Here is a 23012-nt window from a genome sequence, read left to right as displayed (position 1 = left end):
CAGGCCACACGGGTGGCTGGAGGCAAGTTCAAGCCTTGGCTGTCTCCTGCTTCCATTAACCACTGGTTCTCCATCCTTCTGACCCTGCGGATCCCAGACTCCAACCTTGCCCCCAGCCTTTCCTGCCTCCATTCCCTGTGTCAGATTTCATAGTGGGGGCTGAATGGGACCCAGAGGCATTTTGCTTGGCCACAGGGCTGTGTACATGTGTGTGTTAAAATATACACAATATGAAACTGACCATTTTAACTATGTTTAAGTGTACGATTTAGTGGCATTAATACATTCATGTTCTTCTGCAACAATCACCACCATTTATTCCAGAACTTTCTTCTTTTCCCAAAGTGAAACTCCATACCCACAAAACACGAACTCCTCGCTCTCCCTTCCCCCAGCCCCTGGCAACCCCCATCTACTTCCTGTCTCTCTGAACGTGACTGCTCTGGGGACTGGATGTAAGTGGAGTCACAGGGTATTTGTCTTTTGGCTTATTTCATTTAGCCTGACATCTTCGAGGTTCATCCCTGATGCCACGTGTGTTGAAATGTCCTTCTTCTAAAGGCTGAACAATATTCCGTTGTCTGTCTATCCCACATGTCGTGTATCCATTCACCCCTCAGTGGATGCCTGGTTGCTTCTACCTCTGGGCCATCGAGAACAAGACTCCTATGAACATTGGGGCACAAACATCAGTCTGAGTCCTTGCTTTCCATTCTTCTGGGTATATACGTACAAGTGGAATCACTGGGTCATACTATGTCATTCTATATTTAATTTCTTGCGGAATCCCCCCCCCCCCCCATTTTCCATAGAACCCGCGTCATGTTTCATCCCCGCTACACTTTGTCTTTTTATTTTTTTTTTAAGATTTTATTTATTTGACAGAGAGAGACACAGTGAGAGAGGGAACACAAGCATGGCGAGTGGCAGAAGGAGAAGCAGGCTTCCCGCCACGCAGGAAGTCTGATGTGGGGCCGTGGAATCCTGACCTGAGCTGAAGGCAGGCACCTAAAGACTGAGCCCTCCAAACACCCCTTGTCTGTTTAATTTGAAAATTTTACCATCATTAGAGATTAGTGGTTTCACTATCGGTACTGGGATTTTAACCCAGGTCTGTGAGACCCTAAAGCCTATACCTGACTGCAACCCACTCCCCCAACACGGGTGCCACCCCAGACCCTGGTAAAGTGCTAAGGCAAAAGGACTTCGTAGGTAAGAGGTAAGCAGCTCCTTGCCTGCAGGCTCCCTCTCCTGGTGCTTGAAACGCTTGTCCCTTCTGCCTTGGAAAGGGAAGACAAGAAAAAAAGCAAACCTTCCTTAGAGCTTTGCCCAGCTGCAAGACCACACCTTGCCCTGGACCTGAGCCGAAGTCAGAGCACCCATGCCTGTCTTGGGTGCCCTGGAGCTGCTCCCCAGCCACCCTGCGTCAGACACCCCCACCCAAGGGCGCTGGGAGAGCACGTGGGGTTGCTGTGTCAGGCTGGAAAAGGGGAACTAGACAGGACACCTGAAACATCAGATGAACTCAACGAGGAATCCTTGCTTGCACCAAGGCAGCCATGTAAAATAATATAAGCCTCCCTAGTACAAAGCATCTACTCCTCTTTCTGCCGAAAATATATTCACTCTTCTTCCGAAGGGAGATGACTCAAAATCTGCCAATGATCACACCCGCTTGCAAGGCCAGGATTCACGGATGTTCGTTCCTCCTGCAATTTTTCGTTTACTAGCCCATCTCAATGTCTCGCAAACTATGAACTCTGCGGTAAAGTTAATTACCACCAAGACACCCTAGACTCTAGAGTGGAAAGAAGGAGAGAAGAATGGGAGAATGAAAATACGTAAAAATATACTTGCCACAGCAAGAAGAGAAATATATGTAGGAGCGACAGACTTTTTCTACAAAACCATGGCTGGTATGAATAACTTCCCCTCCTTTACTAACCAGTTCGTATTCCTTTTGCCTTCAAAGACTTTTACTTTTTTTTTTTTTTTTTTTTTGAGGATTTTATCTTTTTTAATGCAACCTCTACCCCCAGCTTGGGGATTGAACCCACGACCCTAAGATCAAGAGTCAGACTTTCTACTAACTGGGCCAGCCAGTTTGCCTTCAGCCTTTTCCTCCAGCCTTCGTCTTGGTGGTTCAGGGTTCTTTACCAGGTTGTCCCAGACTTCCCTTTTTTAAAAAGATTTTATTTATTTATTTAGTTAGTTAGTTAGTTAGTTAGTTAGTTATTTGTCAGAGGCACAAGCAGCCAGAGTGGCAAGCAGAGGCAGAGAGAAGCAGGCTCCCCTCTGAGCGAGGAGCCCGATGTGGGGCTCAATCCCAGGACCCTGGGATCATGACCTGAGCAGAAGGCAGAGGCTTAACCAGCCAAGCCACCCAGGCGTCCCCAGACTTCCATTTTTAAAGAACGGCGGATCTACCTGTATAGAATTGATTATTTCCCCCTAAGCTTTTATTTTCAAACATTTCAAACCTACAGAAATACTGAAAGATGAGTACAATGTACATCCATACACCTTCATCTAGATTTGCCCATTTTTACCATTTTGCTTCATTTGCTTTATCTCTTCGCCTATAAAAACTATCATCCTGACCTTTTGAAAATAAGATGTGGACATTATAACACTTCATCCTAAATACCCTAGCATTTATCTCCGAGACGTCTTTATTTAGCTCACTTCAGTCTTATTTGGCTTCTTTAATCTATGGATTCATATCTTTCAGGGGTACCTGGCTGGCTCAGTTGGTTACCAGTCTGCCTTCAGCTCTGGCTTTGGTCCCTGAGACCTGGGACCAAGCCCCTCCTGCACTCCCTGCTCATCGGGGAGTCTGCTTCGCCCTCTCTCTGCTCTTCGCCCCTGCTCATTCTCTCTCTCGATCTCTCTTGCTCATATAAATAAAACCTTTTTTCTAAGAGATTTTATTTAGGGGTGCCTGGGTGGTTCAGTGGGTTAAAGCCTCTGCCTTCGGCTCAGGTCATGATCCCAGGGTGCTGGGATCGAGCCCCGCATTGGGCCCTCTGCTCAGCATTGAACTTGCTTCCTCCCCTTTCTCTGCCTGCCTCTCTGCCTACTTGTGATTTCTGTCTGTCAAATAAATAAATAAAATCTTTAATAAAAAATGTAAAAAAAATTATTTGACAGAGAGATAGATCACAAGTAGGCAGAGCAGCAGGCAGAGAGAGAGGGGGAAGCAGGTTCCCTGCTGAGCAGAGAGCCCGATGTGGGGCTCAATCCCAGCACCCTGAGATCATGCCTGAGCCGAAGGCAGAGGCTTAACCCACTGAGCCACCCAGGCGCCCCAAATAAAATTTTAAAACAAACAAACACCTCTTTCAGCATTGTCATTTTCCCCTTTAAACATTGCCTATGCTCCTTTCTCTCTCCTTACCCTCTGACACTCCAATTAAATATATATGAGGGGAAACCTGGGTGGCTCATTCAGTTTAAGCATCTGACTTTGTGTCTCAGCTCAGGATCTTGATCTCAAGGGTCACTAGTTCAAGGCCTGCGTTGGGCTGCACACTGGGCATGGAGCCAACTTCATAAAAACATTTGTTTTAAATGTATGTTAGACCTCTCTATGTATCAATGTTTCTGCTCTACTTCTGTATTTTCTGTTCTTTTGTCTTTTATGCAGTATTAAGGACAAGTTCTGCCTACCTAGCCTCTGGTTTTCTATGTTGTCTCTTCAGTTATGAGTAATCTGGATTCATTGTGTTCTTAATTTTGGTTATCTCACTGTTCAGTTGGAGAAGTTCCATATTGTTCTTTTAAAATTCTGTCGTGGCACTTCTTCTTTTTTTTTTTTTTTTAATTTATTTGACAGACAGATCACAAGTAGGCAGAGAGTCAGGCAGAGGGAGAGGGAGAAGCAGGCTCCCTTCTGAGCAGAGAGCCCGATGCAGGGCTCGATCCCAGGACCCTGGAATCATGACCTGAGCCAAAGGCAGAGGCTTTAACCCACTGAGCCACCCAGGCGCCCCATGTTGTGGTACTTTTTAATCCCACTTGCCCACTGCAGGTGTGTGTGTGTGTGTGTGTGTGTGTGTGTGTGTGTTTAAGATTTTATTTATTTATTCGACACAGAGAGAGAGAGAACAAGCAGGGGGAAGGACAAGCAGAGGGAGAGGGGGAAGCAGGCTCCCCACCGAGCAGGGAGCTGGTTGTGGGGCTCGATCCCAGGACCCTGGGTTCATTACCTGAGCCAAAGGCAGAAGCTTAACACTGAGCCACCCAGGTGCTCCGCCCACAGATGTTTTTATACTGTTTTTTTTACTCCTTTAAACACAATAAGCAGTGTTATTTTGTGGTCAGTATCAGAAATTCCGGATGTTAAATCTTTGTGTGGATCAATTTATGTTTTATAGTTTTTGTATAGGTCCTTGTACAAGGCTTCTTTTTTTTTTTTTAAGATTTTATTTTATTTATTTATTTGGCAGACAGAGATCACAAGCAGACAGAGAGATAGGCAGAGAGAGAGGAAGGGCAGCAGGCTCCCCACCCAGCAGAGAGCCCAAATGCAGGGCTTGATCCCAGGACTCTGGGATCGTAACCTGAGCTGAAGGCAGAGGGTTTAACCCACTGAGCCACCCAGGCGTCCCACAAGGTTTCTTTTTACTCTGTGTGCCTGATTATCTTTGACGATGGGTTGGATGTCATATCTGAAAAACATGTTTGTCGAAATACTTTGGGGACTAGGATGACAATACATTCATTTATAAAACTTATTACTCAATACCAGATATTCTTGCTTCTGTCAGGTGACCGGGGGCTGTATAAAGATGGGTCTACTTTAATCCAAACTCAAGGCTTAAGCTTCCCCGAACCACCCAGATATGATTTGGGGCTACAAGTTCACACAAGTTAGGATCCCATCTTAACGTGTGTATGTGTCCATGGTGGGGTATCTATTCTCCTACCTTGGGATGGCTTTGGGTTTTGATTTTTAACCCTCCCCACCAAAACCACCAAACAACAGCTCAGTTTCACACTTATATCTCCCAGATCAGTAAATGTCCCCAGGACAAAAATTGCTTCAAATTCTGGGCTTACATCTTTGGGTTTTAGCTTCCTAAATATCAGTGCAGTTATCCTCTCTCTCTTCCAAATAAATAAATTCAATCTTAAGAAAGAAAAAATAAAAAAGAATCAATCACACAAGCCAATAGCAGGCCCTCTTTTTCCTTTCTTGCCCAGCGGCAAGCAGAACAAAAAATAACCCGTTGGCAGTCTTAGCTCCTAATTTAGGGAAATCATTATTGTGCCCCCAAGTGGAAGCATTCCTCCCTTAGGTCAGGCCGAACCCAGAGGCCCAGAAATAGGAAACACTTTGCAAAAAAGTCCTTCATTGAGATTGCAAAAGGCCACACCCCACTTCCACTCCTTGGTTCCTTCCTGTAAGAGAAACATTGTATATACTGGTTACTGGGTCAGAGCATCTGTTGCTCAGTGATGGAGCATTTCTTTTCTTTTCTTTCTTTCTTTCTTTTTTTTTTTTTTAGATTTTATTTATTTATTTGACAGACAGAGATCACAAGTAGGCAGAGAGGCAGGCAGAGAGGAGGAAGCAGGCTTCCCGTGGAGCAGAGAGCCCGATGTGGGGCTCGATCCCAGGACCTGAGCCAAAGGGAGAGGCTTTAACCCACTGAGCCACCCAGGTGCCCCTCTATATTATTTCTAATATTTTTAAATTTTCTTATTGACATATACATGCAGCAAAGTGCCCCAGTTTTGGGTAGTTCAATAAATTTTTATAAAGTGAACCAACCTATGTACCCACTACCCAGAAGAAGAAAAAAGAACATTCCTAGCACCTCAGTAGCCACCTTATGGCCCCTCTTGTCACTCTCCTCCGAAGAGAACTACTCTCCAGAGTTAAACGTTTAGCTCTTCCTGCTGTGACATCACAGGGCCTTTCCTCAGGGAAAGAGAAAGCTGTCTTCTTCTTAGGAGGGCACTAATGCCATCACGAGGGCCCCACCCTCGTGACCTCATCTGAACCTAATCGCTTCCCAAAGACTTCACCTCCAAATGCCATCATATTGGGGTTAATGCTTCAACAGAGGATTGGGGGAGGATCACAAACATTCAGGCCACAACACACAATGAACTTTCGACTCCTGCTTTGGAATCATTTCTTTTTTTTTTTTTTTTTTTTAAAGATTTTATTTATTTATCAGAGAGAGAGAGAGAGAGAGCGCGAACACAGGCAGACAGAGGCACAGGGAGAAGCAGGCTCCCTGCCGAGCAAGGAGCCCCATGTGGGACTCGATCCCAGGACGCTGGGATCTTGACCTGAGCCCAAGGCAGCTGCTTAACCAACTGAGCCACCCAGGCGTCCCTGGAATCATTTCTGATACTCTTTATACCCACAGTTGTTCAGTTCCTAGAGGTAAAAGACTGCACCAGTATTGTTTCTGGGTTTTTCTTCCCAGTGGCCACCACCTGCTATGTGAGTTGAGTGCAGGGTAGGCACTGTCCAATATCACACAACCCCCATCTACCAAAAGTGATTTTAAGGCACGGTGATGGTAAGATGTCACTCAGTTCTGAAATATTAAAGTAGGGGAGGGGCACGGGGAACATGTGCATCTTGGAGCTGATGGCAGAAGGTATTTGGCAAACACCAAAGGCCACACCCTGAGGACTGTGACATATGAAAGTGGGACAAAGGACAGAATCAGCAAAAGAGGCTGAAGGAACTGCTGTCAATGTGTTCAGAGACCAGCCAGGAGAATGTTCATCTCAGAGACCCTGAAAAGGGCTTGAAAAAGGAGGAAATGGAGGGCGCCTGGGTGGTTGGGTGGGTTGAACGGTGGATTCTTTTTTTTTTTTTTTTTTAAAGATTTTATTTATTTGTCAGAGAGAGAGAGGGAGAGAGAGCGAGCAAAGGCAGACAGAATGGCAGGCAGAGGCAGAGGGAGAAGCAGGCTCCCTGCCAAGCAAGGAGCCCGATGTGGGACTCGATCCCAGGCAGCTGGGATCATGACCTGAGCCGAAGGCAGCTGCTTAACCAACTGAGCCACCCAGGCGTCCCTGAACGGTGGATTCTTAATTTTGACTCACATCATGATCTCAGGGGCGGTGGGATGGACCCCCCCAACCCCCCATCAGGCTCCACAGTCAGCTTATTCCTCTCCCTCTGCTTCTCCTCCCCACCCCTGCACGTGCTCCCTCTCACTCAAATAAAAAAAAATTAATTAATTCTTGAAAAAAGAAAAAGGAGGGACTGGTCAGAATGTCATGGTGTCTTTGTTACGACCTGCTTCAATGAACCAGTGGGAACAAAACTGTCATTAAACTGGGCGAAAGGGTCTTGGAAATAAGTCAACAGAGATAGGGAGTATAAACAGAAACCTCGCTGTGAAAGGGTAAGAAAAAATGGGGTGATAAGCCAAGGCAACCACGGGCTGAAGGAAGGGCTCTGAATTTTTAAAAGGATATTAAGCCACATTTGTATATGAATTTGCACGATTCAACAGTGAAGGAATAATGAGTGGTACAAAAGATTCACGCATAGTTGCAGGAGGGAAATTCTTCAGAGCCTAAGTGGAGGGACAGAAGTAGGAAGCAAGGGAGGAGGTATCACTGATGTTGGTGGCTGGGTTTGGTGGCGGGAAGGGGAGGTAACTTTTGCCAAGACTCCAGTGTTCAGGCCAAAGAACTGCCCAGTTCGGGCGTCAATTTTCCTCTCCTTGAAGAGGCACACGATTGGGGACCCAAGTGGATTGTGCATTACTCTTGTTTTCTGCGACCCACCAACTCCCTCCCCGCGCCCATGAGTGAAGGCAAGGGGTTAACCACAAGGATAAATGTCGGTGAGGCAGCAGAACGCATAATGCTCCATCTAATCCAGCTCTGGGTCTCAAGTTTTCACCATCTTCATGTCATCAACCCTCTCGTTTCTGCATCAGGCCAGACCTTCCCTCTCCCGTCCCGCCCTCCACACGGAAGACCCGGGGCTCCCGCAAGAGCCTCGGGGCGCGCGCCCGTTCCCGTCGCGCCTGCGCATTGGACTCCCTCGACTCGACTCCCCGACCCGGGTGGACTGTCACGAAGCCCGTTCTCCCGGCCTCGTTCTCGGGCGCGCGCTTTCGGGCGGCGCCTGCGCAGAGGAACGAGGAAACCGGTTCCCCGGTGCCGTCCTGGCGCCTGCGCGCTGAGGGCTCCGGGCCTCCCGGCCTGAGGGAGAGGAGCAGGGAAGATGGCGGCTGTGGTAGAAAATGTAGTGAAGCTGTGAGTAGTCGTTTCTTTCTCTCCTAGGCCGGGAGATCTTTTAAGAGGCCTGGGAGTAGGCGGCGGTGCGGGAGGGGACGAGGCGGAGGGAAGGACGTGCCCGAGAAGGCCTGCTTGCGACTCCTAGTAGGGAGGGCAACAGGAGACTCCCAAGAAGACGTTGCGCTTCTTTGGAAACTTGTGGAGGCCCTGAGGGGGGCACACGGGAGCCCCTTACGGGCACCCTCCCTGCGGCGCCCTGCGGTCTGAGCGCTCCTTCGGGCTCACGGTGGCCCGAGTATGGCGCCGTCGTTGCGTAGGAGAGACACAGTCCGGGTGCGCTTCCGAGACCAGAAGCCTCGGTCCGGAGGGGCCGGGCCGAGGGCGGGCCCGGGACCGACCCGTGTGTCCCCACGAAGCCGGGCGCCGACCCCTCTGGATCCGCTGCCCGCGGCCGGTCCTGGAGCAACAGGCTCAGCAGCCCTTGTGCGGCTAAGCACCGCGGGGCTGTTTTGTTTTAACAGCCCCTTGACGATCGGGGTGGGGGGTGGGGGTCTGAGTATCTGATGGCCAAGACCAGAAGCATCATCGGGAAGAAGGTGTTGAGGAGCAAGGCGGTGCAGAAGGGAAGGAACTTCAGGGGAGAGGGCCTTTGCACCCGCCAGTCCAGCCACCAAAAAAACGGGAACTGGACGGAAGCGGTCCAGGACGCCTCTGCAGCCTGGAGGGGCATCTAGGTCGGCAGGCTGCGCGCTGTGCAGTCGCCCTGTGCTGGTCAGGTGTCGAGCAAAGTTAAAGTTAATGGTTGTTGGGGAAAATGGAGCGGGGTCTGTTGGCTGTGAGTTAAAGATGCTTTGGGACTTGATTGAACCTAGCCTCCTCCCTGAAGAGATGGGTTCGGGCCCGGTGGGCCGATAGAGCAAGCTCTTTTCAGTGGGTAAATTGGGCTTGATGCAGAGGTAGGAAAACTGAGAGGCGACTCATTGCCCAGGCAGGGTTTTTGGATTTGGGCTGGATGACAGGGTAAAGGTTTGGAAACTGTTCTGAGGGACTCACAGCTTCTCATCTGCCTTTGTGGTGGCTGAGCCCCCACTCTTCCCAAGAGCCTTTTTAAAGAGTGCATTGCTTTGCCCACCTCCCCTCCTCCCGGCCTGGAGCCTTTTCTTTGAGAATGCCTTCCCACTTCCATTAAGCTAAGTGCCTTCTTCTCCTCCTGTGGTTTTTTTTTTTTTTTTTTTTTTTTTTTTTTAACTTGCTTTCAGCTCCATCCAGCCTCCTCGTTCAGCTCCCCCTCCTCCCAACACTATTATCTTTCTCTCTGATCTGCCCACTCCAGTTTCCCCCAGCTTTCTTCAGGCTGACATTTCCCTCAATTTAGAAATGTCGCTCTTGATCTACCATTTATATAGTTGTTCTTCCTGACTCAGATGTTCTTTCTTTGTTTCCCTGCCTTTCTCTTTGTTGACTACTCCCCCCCCCACCACACACACACCCCAAGCCCACTGTAAAGGGAGGTTTTACACAGGTTTCATGCTTCCTGGAAAGAAATCAGAGCTCCTGCCTTGGAAATCTTACTGTGCTGGGGGAATGTCAAACTTCCCTAGGTTTTAAGAGTTAATAGGTAACGAGATTTTATGTTGGAAGACTTTCTTCAGGGAAATAGAGTTGCCAACCCTTTCATGTAGTCCTAGAAGGGAGGAGTTGCGCATTTCAACAGAGCACGACTCATTTCTCTTAAAGGAGCTACAGAGATTGTGAGGGTCACCAGCCCCTGGTTCGTGAGTGCTGGTCATGAGAAGCCAACGTTCTCAGTTCTAGCTGCAGAGGGCTGGTCACTGCAATTAATACATTTCCCTACAGACCTTGCCCTGCAAGAGGGGGCTTCCGTTCTTCCAGTACCGTCCTCACCCAGGAGATACTTTTCTGGAACTTCTCTTGATCGTGGGATGCCTGCTTTTTGAATAGCTGAGGTTATACATGGAGGTCAGGACTACTAGCTCATCTTTTTTGACTTGCATCTGGTTCTGGGAAAAGAATTTTCCCATTTATAAATTCCCTCTCATTCTCTCTTGGTCTGTCTTCATCAGATCCCCTCTCCCCCTGACTTAGGTGTTTCATTCCCAGTTCTCTCACAAGGCAGTTTGCCACTTTCTGAAATCCCCTAAACTCCCAAGTGCTGTGACAGACTCTCTTATTTCCCCCTCTAAAACCAGTTGTAGCTTCAGTGCTCTGACTCTGCAGCCTTCGGCACATCTCACCCTTCCTTCCATTTGACTTCTAGCGTCAGTATCCATTGCCATCAGCAGAAACAAAGGAGCTGCTGCGCTCGGCCTTGTTTATCCAATTTTCCTCTGTGTGGTGAGGACATGGCTGCCTCCTAAAGGCTGGCTAACGTGAGCCTGTTCCCTTTTTCTTCCACTCCCCAACACAAGATTCCTGCTTACTACCGCAAATTACAGTTATTACCACTCATTGAATCAAGTCAAGCAATCTTGTGTTGCTGTCGCCTTGTGTGTGGTGTGTCTTCAGTAGCTTGGGAACATACTAAGCTGTGCCTGCATGGTCTGTTGTGACCGCTCTGTGAAAGCCCCCTCGGATTCCAGAGCCTGGTTTGTCAGTGGAGTTTGAGTTATGGACATAAACAACAGAGACACACTCGGTCCAGCTCCTCATGCGAGGGTTCTCCCTCCAGTAGAATATGTTAGAGCTTATCTAGTCCGGCTCCCCCAGGCCAGCAGAGGAAGCTGAGCTCCACACGGGCTGACTGAATGTCCACATTTGTGGGGTGACTTGCAGCCGTGCAAGGTCTTTTTACTCCCAGGTCAAGATGTCCCAGACACCTTCGTGGATACTAGGGATACTGTGAGAAAGAAACCACCTCTGCCCTCGGTTTATTTACAGTGGATCGAATATGTAAAGACGGGTCACTGTCATTCCAGTACTAATGCGTTTGTTATGCCCTGAGGATGAGAACAAGGTTGGTTCTGTGTACATGCTTCTTAGAACCAGGTAACTCCTGGCACTGTGTAGTTGTCCAGCTTTTTAAAGCACTTAAAGTTTTACCCTTACTGAGATTTCAAACTGAGTCTTCTGAGTGAAAGAAGGTTCTTTCCTGTATAATTTGATGGTGTGAGAATGGAAAAGGGCCTCAGATGGGCCTGTGAGCAAACAGGTTTTATATCACTCTAATGGCACTCGGGAAAAAAGTAGGATTCAAAGAAGTTCAGGTGTTTTTCACATGTTTTCCAGTGACTTTAAAATTAGCACATGCGGGGCGCCTGGGTGGCTCAGTGGGTTAAAGCCTCTGCCTTCGGCTCAGGTCATGATCCCAGGGTCCTGGGATCAAGACCCACATCGGGCTCTCTGCTCAGCAGGGAGCCCGCTTCCTCCTCTCTCTCTCTCTCTGCCTGTCTCTCTGCCTACTTGTGATCTCTGTCAAATAAACAAATAAAATCTTTAAAAAAAAGAAATAAAATAAAATTAGCACGTGGCATTAATTAGTTCGCTCAGTACAGGTTCCCCCCGCCCCCACTATTCAAAGTAGAGTGTTCTTAAGAAACTGTACATAAGCCGACATGGCAAAAAGCAAAAAAGCAATTGCCTCTTCTTAAAAATGAAAATCCTCTCTAGATGTCTTCCAGTTAGTGAAAATAGGTGCTGTTGTAGGTCTCTTATAAAAGTCAAGTGGCAGAAAGTACACCATCAGACAGTGGGGGAAACCTGCACCTAGTACGAATTTAAAAGATCTAAAATGGCATATAGGAGGAATCCCCCCCGCCCCAGCAGGTCACCCAGTTTTTCTCTCTGGAGGCCTACAGTTTCTTCTCTACTTCTTGTTACATAAATGGTAGCATCCTGGAACACTTCTCAGCACTGTACCTCGCTTTTTTTCTAGTCGTCTTGGAGATGGTTTGATATCAGCACATGAAGAGTTTCCTTCTTTTTTATGGCTTAATAAAAATTTGTTGTGTAGAGGTGCTGTAGTTTGTTAACTATATTTTAGTGAGGGCTCTAGATCTTGTAGAACTCTTCCTCGATTGTGAAAAGAAGCTAACCTGTGCTTCTCAGAGTCAGGAGGGTTAAGGGAGGACTAGCACGGGGCTGGACTCCAAGAGAGGCACAGAATGAATGTTAGTTTCTCCCCATCTTTGTGGGTTAGGCTTAGGCCTGAGTAGACACATGAGAGATCATGTGTTCCTGATGGTAATTTATGAAGTGCCTTTCCTCATAGTGGCTTAGTGAAGGGGTGTGTTGTCCCATGAGGCAGAAACCGAGGCAAATAGGACCAGAGCCGCAGTCTCCCAGTCCCTTGAGCCTTCTAAAGCAGCAGATGGCAGGGGAGCGGGGCCGCTCGGCACCCTGTGCTCTGCCCTGCCCCAGCACATGCGCACCTGATCTTTGTGTCCGCCGCAGCCTTGGGGAGCAGTACTACAAGGACGCCATGGAGCAGTGCCACAACTACAATGCCCGCCTCTGCGCTGAGCGCAGTGTGCGCCTGCCTTTCTTAGACTCGCAGACTGGAGTGGCCCAGAGCAACTGTTACATCTGGATGGAGAAACGACACCGGGGTCCAGGTGAGGTGAGGGTTCAGACTCGGGAGCACAGGGAAGGCAGAAGCTTCATCTTACGTGATGGGCCAGCTGAGAGGGTTTTCCTCACTGCTTCCACGCGTGCATGAATACGGTCTTGCCTGGGTTAGAGGCCCAGGGGAGATGAAGCAGGCGGGTTCGTACCAGTATCTTTGTTTTCTGCAGGGCTGCCCTACTGAGGCTGGCGCTGGGCTTCTGGGGAGCTCTGTGTTAGCCAAGGCCCTCGAGCTTCCATCTGTTTCTCTTTTCCACGAACTGTGACTTCTCCTGCCCCCAGGCCCTCACTGTCCATATTGCTCCCTCACTGTAGAACTTGGTGGGTAGGGGGTGCTACTCCTCTAGAAGGTGTTTGATGTTATTGCCCAGGACTGCGTTAGGCCTTGACTTTTCTTTCTTCTTTCCCACAGGATTGGCCTCTGGTCAGCTATACTCCTATCCTGCCCGGCGCTGGCGGAAAAAGCGGCGAGCCCACCCTCCTGAGGACCCAAGACTTTCTTTCCCATCTATTAAACCAGGTAAAGCACACCCCTTCTTGAGCTAGGGTGTGGTCTGCTGCTTGTAAGGCTGTTAATCAGTCACCTCTTACGTACCCGGCCTAGTGCTAGATCCTAAAGATGCTAGAGTGGGTGAGATGCCATTCCCTCCTTTACAGAGCTCAGTCTGATAGAGGAGACAAGTAAACAGATAAGTTACGGTGCCAAGTAAACAGGGTGTCTTGGTTCCTAGGCAGCCAGAGACCAAAAGACAGTGACTGGTGCATGGCTGGCCTAGCACTGTGTAGACCCAGAGCGGCCTGCTTTCAGCCCTTCTGAGCCTCGCTTCATCCTGACCTTGCCTGCAGACACAGACCAGACCCTGAAGAAAGAGGGGCTGATCTCTCAAGACGGCAGTAGTTTGGAGGCTCTGTTGCGCACAGACCCCTTGGAGAAGCGAGGTGCCCCTGACCCCCGAGTGGATGATGACAGCCTGGGCGAGTTTCCTGTGACCAACAGTCGAGCACGGAAGGTATAAGATGAACCCCATGGCTAAGGGAGCTCTGATGGAAACCAGCCTCCTCTTTATCGGAGGCCACCCCGTATTCAGAATGGAAGCAAAAGCTTTGGGCCAGGAGGAAGGCCCCTGGGGTTCTGGTCCTGCTCATTCCCTAGTTAGCACTGGGTACTGACTGGCTTTGCTATTAGTATCCAGTTTCTCCTGTTCCTTTTCTTCTAAGTACAGACTTTCCCTCATTCGGCGTCTTTGTCACAGATGTTTTCTGGTGCCTGGGGTTACATGGGTGAAGCAGGCCTGGTCCCTACCAGCGACGAAGATAAAACTATGCCCAGAAATAATAAGAGTTAAAACTATGGCAGGCACTGTGCTAAGTGCTTGTTCATCATTTTCTCTAGTCTCTACAGCCATAGGAAGTAGGTACCGTGGCCTCTGTTCCACATAACAGGGAAGCTGAAGCAGAGCAGTTAGGGAAAAAAAACTTCCTATAAGCCCACACAAGTTAGCAGCAAAGGTCTTTTTTTTTTTTTAAGATTTTATTTATTTATTTGACAGAGCGCCCACAACTAGGGGGAACAGGAGATGGAGAAGCAGACTCCCTGCTGAGCAGGGATCCCAACTCCAGACTCGATCCCAGCACTCTGGGATCATGACCCGAGCGGAAGGCAGACACTTAACTGACTGAGCTTCCCTGGCACCCTCAGAGCTCTTGATTGAAATCTAAGAAGTGGCTCCGTCTGTAGAGCATGCTTCTCTTGACCTCGAGGTCATGAGTTCAAGTCCCAGCCTGGGTGTGGAGATTACTAAAAAAATTAAATAGACTTAAAAAAAATTAATATAAGAAGTGAGCTGTCAGAAGGGAACCACTGATCGTATGTTCCTAGGGCAGCAGATCAGAGGCAGGAGAGAGCACGGCTACTTGGGGTAGCAGGGCAGACTTCATGAAAACATGGCATTTGAGTCAGCCCCTTGGAGAGAGTGGAGAAGGCACTCTAGGGGAGCAACAGGAAAAGAGTCGAAAAGGAAGGAAAGCCCAAAGCATGGAAAGGAAAAGGAATGGGATTCTGGGGTGTTACAGGGCAGCCATGAGGAATGAGGCCAGACTGGAGGGGCCAGCAGAGGGCCTCCGCACACAGAGGAGGTTCTGGGTGGCCTGGCCGGGCCCATTGCAGGGGACCTTCTGGAGGTACATTGTATCTGCCCATCGTAATCCTTCTGTCCACTCAGCGGATCCTAGAACCAGAGGACTTCCTAGATGACCTGGATGACGAGGACTATGAAGAAGACACTCCCAAGCGTCGGGGCAAGGGGAAGTCCAAGGTGAGGAGGCAGAGCCCTGCCTGTGGGGGCGCCTGCAGCGCGCCCTGTGCTGTTGCTTGTGCCATGTTTCCTCTTTGTGAAATTAGCAGTCACTTCCCCAGGGAGTTTACTCCTCAGGTAGACATCTTTGTTTCGTTGTGTTTTGTTTTTTCAAAGATTTTATTAATTTATTTGACACAGAGAGGGAACACAAGCAGGGGGGTGAGAGAGGGAGAAACTGGCTTCCCATAGAGCAGGGGGCCCGGTGTGGGGCTCTGTCCCAGGACCCGGGATCACGACCTTAGCCGAAGGCAGACCACCCAGGCACCCTAGGCCTAGGCATCTTAATAAGGGGATCTTTCTGTTGGTTTTGTTTCGTTTCGTTTCTGGCAGGGTAAAGGTGTGGGCAGTGCCCGTAAGAAGCTGGATGCTTCCATCTTGGAGGATCGGGACAAGCCCTATGCCTGTGACAGTGAGTGCCTCGCGAGTGGGCGGGTGGTCCCTGCCTTGGACCCAGCCCCTGCTCAGGATCTGAGGGGAGGGAGGGTTGTGTTCTTGCTCAGGGTGGTAACAAAAGGCCTGAATGCTTTCTCCTGCCTGCTGACTGGTTCCCTCTGAGACCCTTGGGAGGTCCCAGCCTCTGCTGCCCAATGGGTGGGCCCTGCATGCTCCGGGAAAGGTTTCTGCTGTCCCCTGGGGTGGGGTGCTGGGGCCGGGGGCGCACACAGCAGGCAGAATTGGCCCCTCTGTCGACCACATCCGCGTCTGCTGGCCCCAGTCAAGCCAGGGCCCCCCAGAGTCCAGCACCGGATTTTTCAGTGTCTGCTCTCCCCCTTCTCTCTGACTCGCCCCACCTCTGTCCCTCCGCCCTGGGAGCACCAGCGCCGCTGGTTTCTCTCTCGTTGGCTCCGCTTTCCTGCTGCTGCCGCTCCTGTCTCAAGTGTATCAAGGCCTTCTTCTCATGACTTTTCTTTCTGTCTTTCAGATAGTTTCAAACAAAAGCATACCTCGAAAGCGCCCCAGAGAGGTAGCTCTCTCAACTTTTCAGACTTTCGGTTTTCCTCTCCCTCTTCCCTCCTCCCTCGTTTCTCCCGCCTTGCTCATCTCCTGCGATGCTAGTGTCAGCGTCTCTGGAATGGCATGGGGATAGGAGCAGTGGGCTTTCGGTGGTACGCCACTCCTCACGGTCCTGGAAGCTGCCTTGACCACCGCTTGTCTCCCACAGACTTGCTCCTAGGGCTGCTCGGCCCCGCTGCATGGGGTGGCTTCAGAAGTGTGCTCAGGAACCCACTACAGACAGACCCCTGTGCTTCCCCTTCCCCGGGACAGGCGGGACAGGCGCTCGGTGGTCCGCTAGCGCTTCTCCGCGCCCCGCCGTCTCCGTCCTATCCCCGCTCCCTCCTGCCGGCCTGAGCTCTTTTTGGTGTCACTGCTTAAGAGTGCAATGCTTAAGAGTGCAAGATGCCTCGTGGGGATCTGCTCTCCTTGCTGATCGGTGTGGGGGTGGGCAGGGCACTGACGTGGGAGTGTCTTCCAGCTGCCTTGGGGGCCAGATACCCCAACAGACTTACTGATAGGTGATTCCCCAAGGGATCCACTCCCTACTCCTGTATCCTCATTGGGCAGGGGTGAGCTCTGTGGTATACGTGGACAGCTTGAGCTTCCTGTGGTTATTGAGAGGTCAAAAAGTCGGGAGTCTCTTCCTTCCCTTTTTTCCTTCCTGCCAGATTACAAAATTTTAGATTCCCTTCCCTTCCTGACCTGGAGCTCCCTCCCCCAGACTAGTCCCAGGGCAAGTGGTAACGGGGCCAGGGTTCAGCCTCCCAGACAGCCAGTGCGGAAGAGCAGAGGTGGCCGTGGGCTGGGGTGTAACAGAGGCCAGAGCCATGGAAACTGGAGAACCCCAGGGCCTGTTGCTCCTCGCCAGAGGCAGGTGGCCGTCACTGAAGGCCTGTCGCAGACAGAGCCCACGGGGGCAGGGGTGGTTGCCTCCGCCTCAGCTGGAGCCCCGCAGCTGGGGGGAGAGGGGGGCGAGGGGGTGGGGATGTGGCTCTCTCGGATCCCAACACCTTTCTCTGTCCTCTTGTCCCCACCCAGTTTGTGGAAAACGTTACAAGAACCGACCAGGCCTCAGTTACCACTACGCCCACTCCCACCTGGCGGAGGAGGAGGGCGAGGACAAGGAAGACTCGCAGCCCCCCACCCCGGTTTCCCAGAGGTCGGAGGAGCAGAAGTGTAAGCTGGCACGCCGGAGGCGGGGCAGGGGGAGTCAGCCTGCCCCCGGGAAGGCCTCCCTGCAGGGCTGCTGGATGCCTCGAGGCCCCCGGGAGCCCATGCGGAGCTCTTTCCCTCTCTGTAGCCAAGAAGGGTCCCGACGGCCTGGCGCTGCCCAACAACTACTGCGACTTCTGCCTCGGGGATTCCAAGATCAACAAGAAGACAGGGCAGCCTGAGGAGCTGGTGTCCTGCTCGGACTGCGGCCGCTCAGGTACCCGCCCCCCGCCCGGGGCCAAGGGTTCCCCCTCAACCCCTGCCTTCTGCCGCCGCCGCCCAGGTGACGCGCCCCTCCTCCCACCCGCAGGACACCCGTCTTGTCTGCAGTTCACCCCAGTGATGATGGCGGCCGTGAAGACCTACCGTTGGCAGTGCATCGAGTGCAAGTGCTGCAACATCTGCGGCACCTCCGAGAACGATGTGCGTGTCCCCGTGCCGCCCCGCAGCCCCCCACCCCCCAGCCTGCAGCTGCCTCTTGGGGAGCAGCAGACTTCCCTGGGGCACTAGCCTGGTATCAGACGCCATTCCGGGCACTCGGCGCTAAACAAGATGGCAGGGTCCCCCCTGACCCCCCACCGTGGACTTGCCCTCCTAGTGGGGAGCAGGCAGTGAGCGAGGAAAGGCACTGCGGTTGTCCAGCGTGCCGGGAAGAGAGCGGCAGCCATGGTGGGCCAGGCCGCTGGGTACCCGGTGTGGGTGGTCAGAGCAACCTCCAAGGAGGCGGTGCTGGGGTAGAGATTCGGTTGGTTCAGAGGGGTCAGTCCGAGAAGGTTTGCGGGCACAACGTGCTCAGGACAGGAGCAATGAGGCTGGGGACCTTCGGGCAGACGGGCCCAGTGGACCGAGGCAGTTGGGCTGGTGGGGCCTCCCTGCAGCAGGAGCGCGGTCGGAGAAGGGATCGGAGGGCAGGTGTCACCAGGTCTGAGGGTTTAATTGGGAGTGATGTGCTCTGTCTTAACATTTTTAAAAAAGTTTCCTCTGTGAAGACTAGCACGTAGGGGACAAGAGTGGAGGCCGTGGGCTGAATTCGGAAGCTGGTAGGGTTCAGGCAGTGTGACAGTGACTCACTCGGTCTGTGTGGAGAATTTCCTCTCCAGAAATTCGCAGGTCTGCACCTCCCCGCCAGCTGCCCTGCCGCCCTCGGAAGAAGCAGCAGTGTCTACAGAAGCTCCTGTCCCTGTCCACCCCCACTGGTCACTCACCTGCCCCTTCCACCTCCTTCCTGCCTCCTCTAGGACCAGCTGCTCTTCTGCGACGACTGTGACCGCGGCTACCATATGTACTGTCTCACCCCGTCTATGTCTGAGCCTCCTGAAGGTAGGTTGTCCTGACCTCTCACGCAGAACAAGTATCTTACTAGTGACCTGGAAAATAATTGTACAGTAAGTGAGTTCTCCTGTGTGTTCTTCCAGATTAGGGAATAGACACTTGTCCTTCACTTAGAATGCTTTCCTAGCATTTCCGCTTTGAGGGTTTAACGTTCGCACATTATCACCAGATACATTTAGAAATGCAGAAAATCAGCAACCAAAGAGAGACCTGGGGCTGAGTGGAGTCACCGGAAGGAGTGCTTTTGCTTTCCTCCAGGCAGCCCAGGGAGCTGGGCTGAGTTCGTGGTTTGTCTGATGCGAGGCTTTGGTATCAGCTCTTTGAATGTGATAGGTTTGAGTGTGCATTTCCTCTCTTTTCCCTTGCCCAGGCTGGAAAGGTATTGAACCTGGAACCTGAATGGGTCAGTCTATCCCTCCCATAGTTCGCTTAATAATGCTCCTGAGTTTGCACAAGCTTTTCAGCCAAACCGGTGTTGGCACCAGAAAGCAGCTGTCTCTCTGCAGGTGCCCCTCTGCCGGCCAGATCTCTGTGCCTAAACCCCTCCTTCACAGAAATCTGGGAGCTTACTCGGAGGCTGTGTGTGCCCAGTGGCTTTTACTGTGCACAAATGCTGTGGGCCAGCAGCAGACAGGAGAAAGCGCCTCACTGTGGTTAGAGTAACCTGTAATGTAGGTCACACTGCTGGCACCCCCCCCTAGGGAAGGGGACACGAACAAAGTCTGCAAGTCCTTTGACAGCTGCAGGGGAGCACACCGCTGTTGTCGTCTGTCATGCGCAGCTTCTAAGTCCACTTCGGGGAGAAGTAGCGTGTTTCATCTTTTATTTTTTTTAACCATGAAATAACCAGTTTACAGACAAAATTCCACATGAACTGTAGAGGGGCCTTCATACTGGAGTACTGTCAGAGGCTGAGGTAGTGAGGAGCTGCCGGGAGCTGAGGGAGAATTCTCTAGAAGCTGCAAGGTGGGCTAGGCTCTTAGGTCAAGGGGTCCGCAAACTGCAGCTCATCAGTAGCCAGGCCCAGCCTCAGCTGGCATGTGTATAATTTCTAAGCTAAGAATGTTTTTCACATTTTTAATGGTGATTTAAAAAAAGAACATGGGACCAAGACTATATGTGGCTTGCAAAGCCTAAACTATTTAACATTCTGGCTGGCTGTTTACAGAGAAGCCGTCCAGCCCCTGTGCTATTGACCTTTGGGTTAGAAAGGCCCTTCTTACATTCCGAGCGCCCCATGTCTCTGCAGAGCTTATAAAAGGTCTAGATTCTTTCCCCTATACACATCCACATCCACAGATAAACATTGACACTAATTTTGAGGCATTAAGGACTAATTTTGTTGCTAAAAAAACACACAGAAGAACACACACACACACATAGAAGAACACAACCATAATAAATACTAATAAGCAAAGTTTGAAACGCTTACTTTTCAAGGGACGTTTCTCCCCATCTATTCTAAGAGATAGATCGTAACACATTGGGTCGTCACAGTTCACCCCCTCTTCCTGTCACTGCTCCTTGGCCTCTTAAACACCTGGTGGTGAGCCCATCTCATCTTTCCATGGTTTCCCCAGAAAGCTATCTTATGTGGAGTCAAAACTGGTTTCTCTAGAACCACTATTATGATCTTCATCCTGACCTTTGGGGCCTTGAGAACAAAGTCTGGTTCTTCTCTAATCACAAGTGTAAATCTGGGATGCTTTAGAAATTTAGTCTTCCCAGGTGCTCCTAGAGATTTCAGATTTAAGAGGGCCAAGAGGGCCTAGGAGTCTGTATTTGGGAATAGTCCTCCACGTGATTATTTCTTTCATCACCGTTGGGAATTATTTTTCCTGATATTTGAAGCCCAGGAGGTTTCTTTTAGCTCAGGATAACCATGGAACTTTGCTACTGCAGAACATCTCCCAGCCTTCTCTAGCTGGTCCTGCTCCTGGAAGTGAGGTGTGGGGAGTGGCAGGACAGCACCTTAGGGCGGTACGGGACCCATCCTGACCCCTTTCTGCTTCTCTGCAGGAAGTTGGAGCTGCCACTTGTGTCTGGACCTGTTGAAGGAGAAAGCTTCCATCTACCAGAACCAGAACTCCTCTTGATGTGCCCCACCCCCACTCCCCCCTCCCCCCGCCGTACATCTAGGGCTGTTCCTCTCTTCCTCTCTTGTTTTTCATACCCACCTTTCCCTCCTCCTCTTTCACAAGTCCAGAGAACCTCGGGTGGTTGTGCCAATCTGCCTTTGGCAGCAGCAAGCTGAGGCGGCAGCTCTGACTGCCTCTGGCCCTAGGCCCTCAGGGAGAATGGAGTGGCGCCCTGCGCCAGGGCACGCCTGCGGCCCAGCTCCTCACTGCTCTCCGTGAAGTGCTTTCACTCGGCCTCCCTTGGGCCCCGGCCCTGGCGATCACAGGGTTCAAACCGTGTCCTCCGAGTACGAGTAGGAGAGCAGCTCACTTTTCTCTCAGCTCTGCCTCCACTCTGGTCCCCAGGGTTTTCCCTTCCCCTGGAGGCGAGCCAGACCAGGGCCTCTGCCAGGAGCAGCTGGGAGTGAGCGACAGAGCAAGCCGAGGCGGCGCTTGCAAGGAGCCTTGGTGCTGCTTAGCCTCTCTCCCTCCTTCCCCCAGAGCGGCTCTCTGCAGCTCTCTCTCTTCCTGCTACCCAGGACCCTTCGCCCAAGCCAGGATGCTCTTGGTCACTCTCCTTGCTCTGCCCGGACCCACCCCACCCCACCCCAGGGGGAGTCGCAGCTTCACCTGATTCTTCCTTGTGCACGCGGGGCTCGCTCACAGGTGGTCTCAATGACCGAAGCATTCCCCACCCTTGGAATTTGCTGTCTTCTGCCTCCCCTCCTATTCCCTTTGGTTTTGTGGGGAGAGGGGAAGAATCAGGGGGCCAGGCCAGCAGCTTGGGGGCCACAGGGAGACGTTGGATAATGTGCCTGTTTTTTAACTTGATGAAAAAAGCCTACCTCCAGAATCCCCTTTTTGTTCTTCCTGGACCTGGACATCCAGCTCCTGCCCTTGACTGAATTGGGAACCTCTGCCTCCTGCTCTCTGTGTCCTGGCCCCTGGGTCACAGGGAAGCCACATAGACATCCCTCTCTTCCCTTGCACACTCGCTAGCAGCTGGTAAGGTCTTCACATCCTGATTCCTCAGTTTTTTGCCTGGTGACACTGACATGACGTAGTGGAGGGAGATAGTCCATGCCAGAACCCCCTGGAGTGGCCTTCCCCTTGGCTGTGGGCAGGCCCTAATTCACTGTCCCTTTGGAGTTGAGGTGTCTTTCTTTCTTTAGTTCCTGTATTCTAAACATTAGTACAAATAAACGTTTTTACACAGAACTCCCTGCTGGATGGTTTATCTCGACTCCCTTCCCTGGTTGAGAAAGTCATTTCAGCCTAAAACTTCTCTTCCACAGGTCAGTGGTTTATAAGTGTTTTGAAATAACAGCTTTTAATCCCCAATTAAAATTTTGCTAAAGCCTAGTATGTAAAGCAGATATAAAATTGAGTACTTTGTTTGATATCTTTTCCTGTTTTTAAGATTTTTTTTTTTTAAAGATTTTATTTATTTATTTGACAGAGATCACAAGTAGGCAGTGAGGCAGGCAGAGAGAGAGTGGAAGCAGGCTCCCCGCCGAGTAGAGAGCCTGACTCTGGGCTTGATCCCAGGACCGTGAGATCAGCACATACGCTGAGCCGAAGGCAAAGGCCCAACCCACTGAGCTACCCAGGTGGCCCTGTTTTTAAGATTTTATCTGTTGAGTGAGCATGACTGGGGGTTGGAGGATAGGGAAGGGGAGAGAATCTCAGACAGACTCTGTACCCAGCACAGAGCCCAACACGGCTTGATCTATGACCCTGAGATCATGACCTGAGCCGAAATCAAGCGTCTGAGGCTCAAGAGACTGATCCACCCAGGTGCCCCTGTTAGTTCTAATTTCTTCATGTAAATTCATGTTCTAATGATTCCTTGGTAGACAAGACAGAGAGGTTGTTTTGATCAATACAAAATTTGGGTTAAAATCAACATTAGCATCCTGGGTCTATATTTTGGTTTGTTTGAAGGTAATTCTGCTATACTTGTATATGCAAGTGGTGACAGTCTTCTAAAGGTTAATCTTGGGATTTTAGATACTTAAAGTGGGTTCAGAAGCTGAATCATAAATACAAAAGAATGACAGAAGAAAAGAACATCATAGTGGGACATGTGAAAGCTTTGTTCACGAGCATAGAGATACTTCGACTTCGCGTGCCTGGCATTCCTTCCTTTACCCGCCATGAGCATGAACTCTGCCCGCACGGCCACCTTCCT

The 23012-nt window shown here is 50.8% G+C and overlaps 1 protein-coding gene across 2 annotated transcripts; it reads left to right on the top strand.

Annotated features, from left to right (window-relative positions):
- The first annotated feature begins 8135 nt into the window (after positions 1-8135).
- DPF2 (double PHD fingers 2) lies at positions 8136-22039 on the top strand. Of its 2 annotated transcripts, XM_059401645.1 has the most exons (12): positions 8136-8244; positions 12637-12797; positions 13220-13327; positions 13654-13817; positions 15030-15122; positions 15495-15573; positions 16087-16128; positions 17199-17336; positions 17461-17589; positions 17683-17795; positions 18611-18692; positions 20724-22039. In XM_059401645.1, exons 1-12 carry the CDS (start codon positions 8213-8215, stop codon positions 20798-20800), a joined length of 1218 nt encoding a protein of 405 aa, XP_059257628.1. In that variant the 5' UTR covers positions 8136-8212; the 3' UTR covers positions 20801-22039. The 2 variants fall into 2 exon arrangements, with proteins under 2 accessions (XP_059257628.1, XP_059257629.1); XM_059401646.1 differs by lacking the exon at positions 16087-16128.
- The last annotated feature ends 973 nt before the right edge of the window (positions 22040-23012 follow it).

Source organism: Mustela nigripes, chromosome 1, assembly GCF_022355385.1.
Source record: "Mustela nigripes isolate SB6536 chromosome 1, MUSNIG.SB6536, whole genome shotgun sequence".
Taxonomy (NCBI): Eukaryota; Metazoa; Chordata; class Mammalia; order Carnivora; family Mustelidae; genus Mustela; species Mustela nigripes.
The sequence above is the reverse complement of the archived record's forward strand: the minus strand, read 5'-3'. Positions and strand labels throughout refer to the sequence as shown.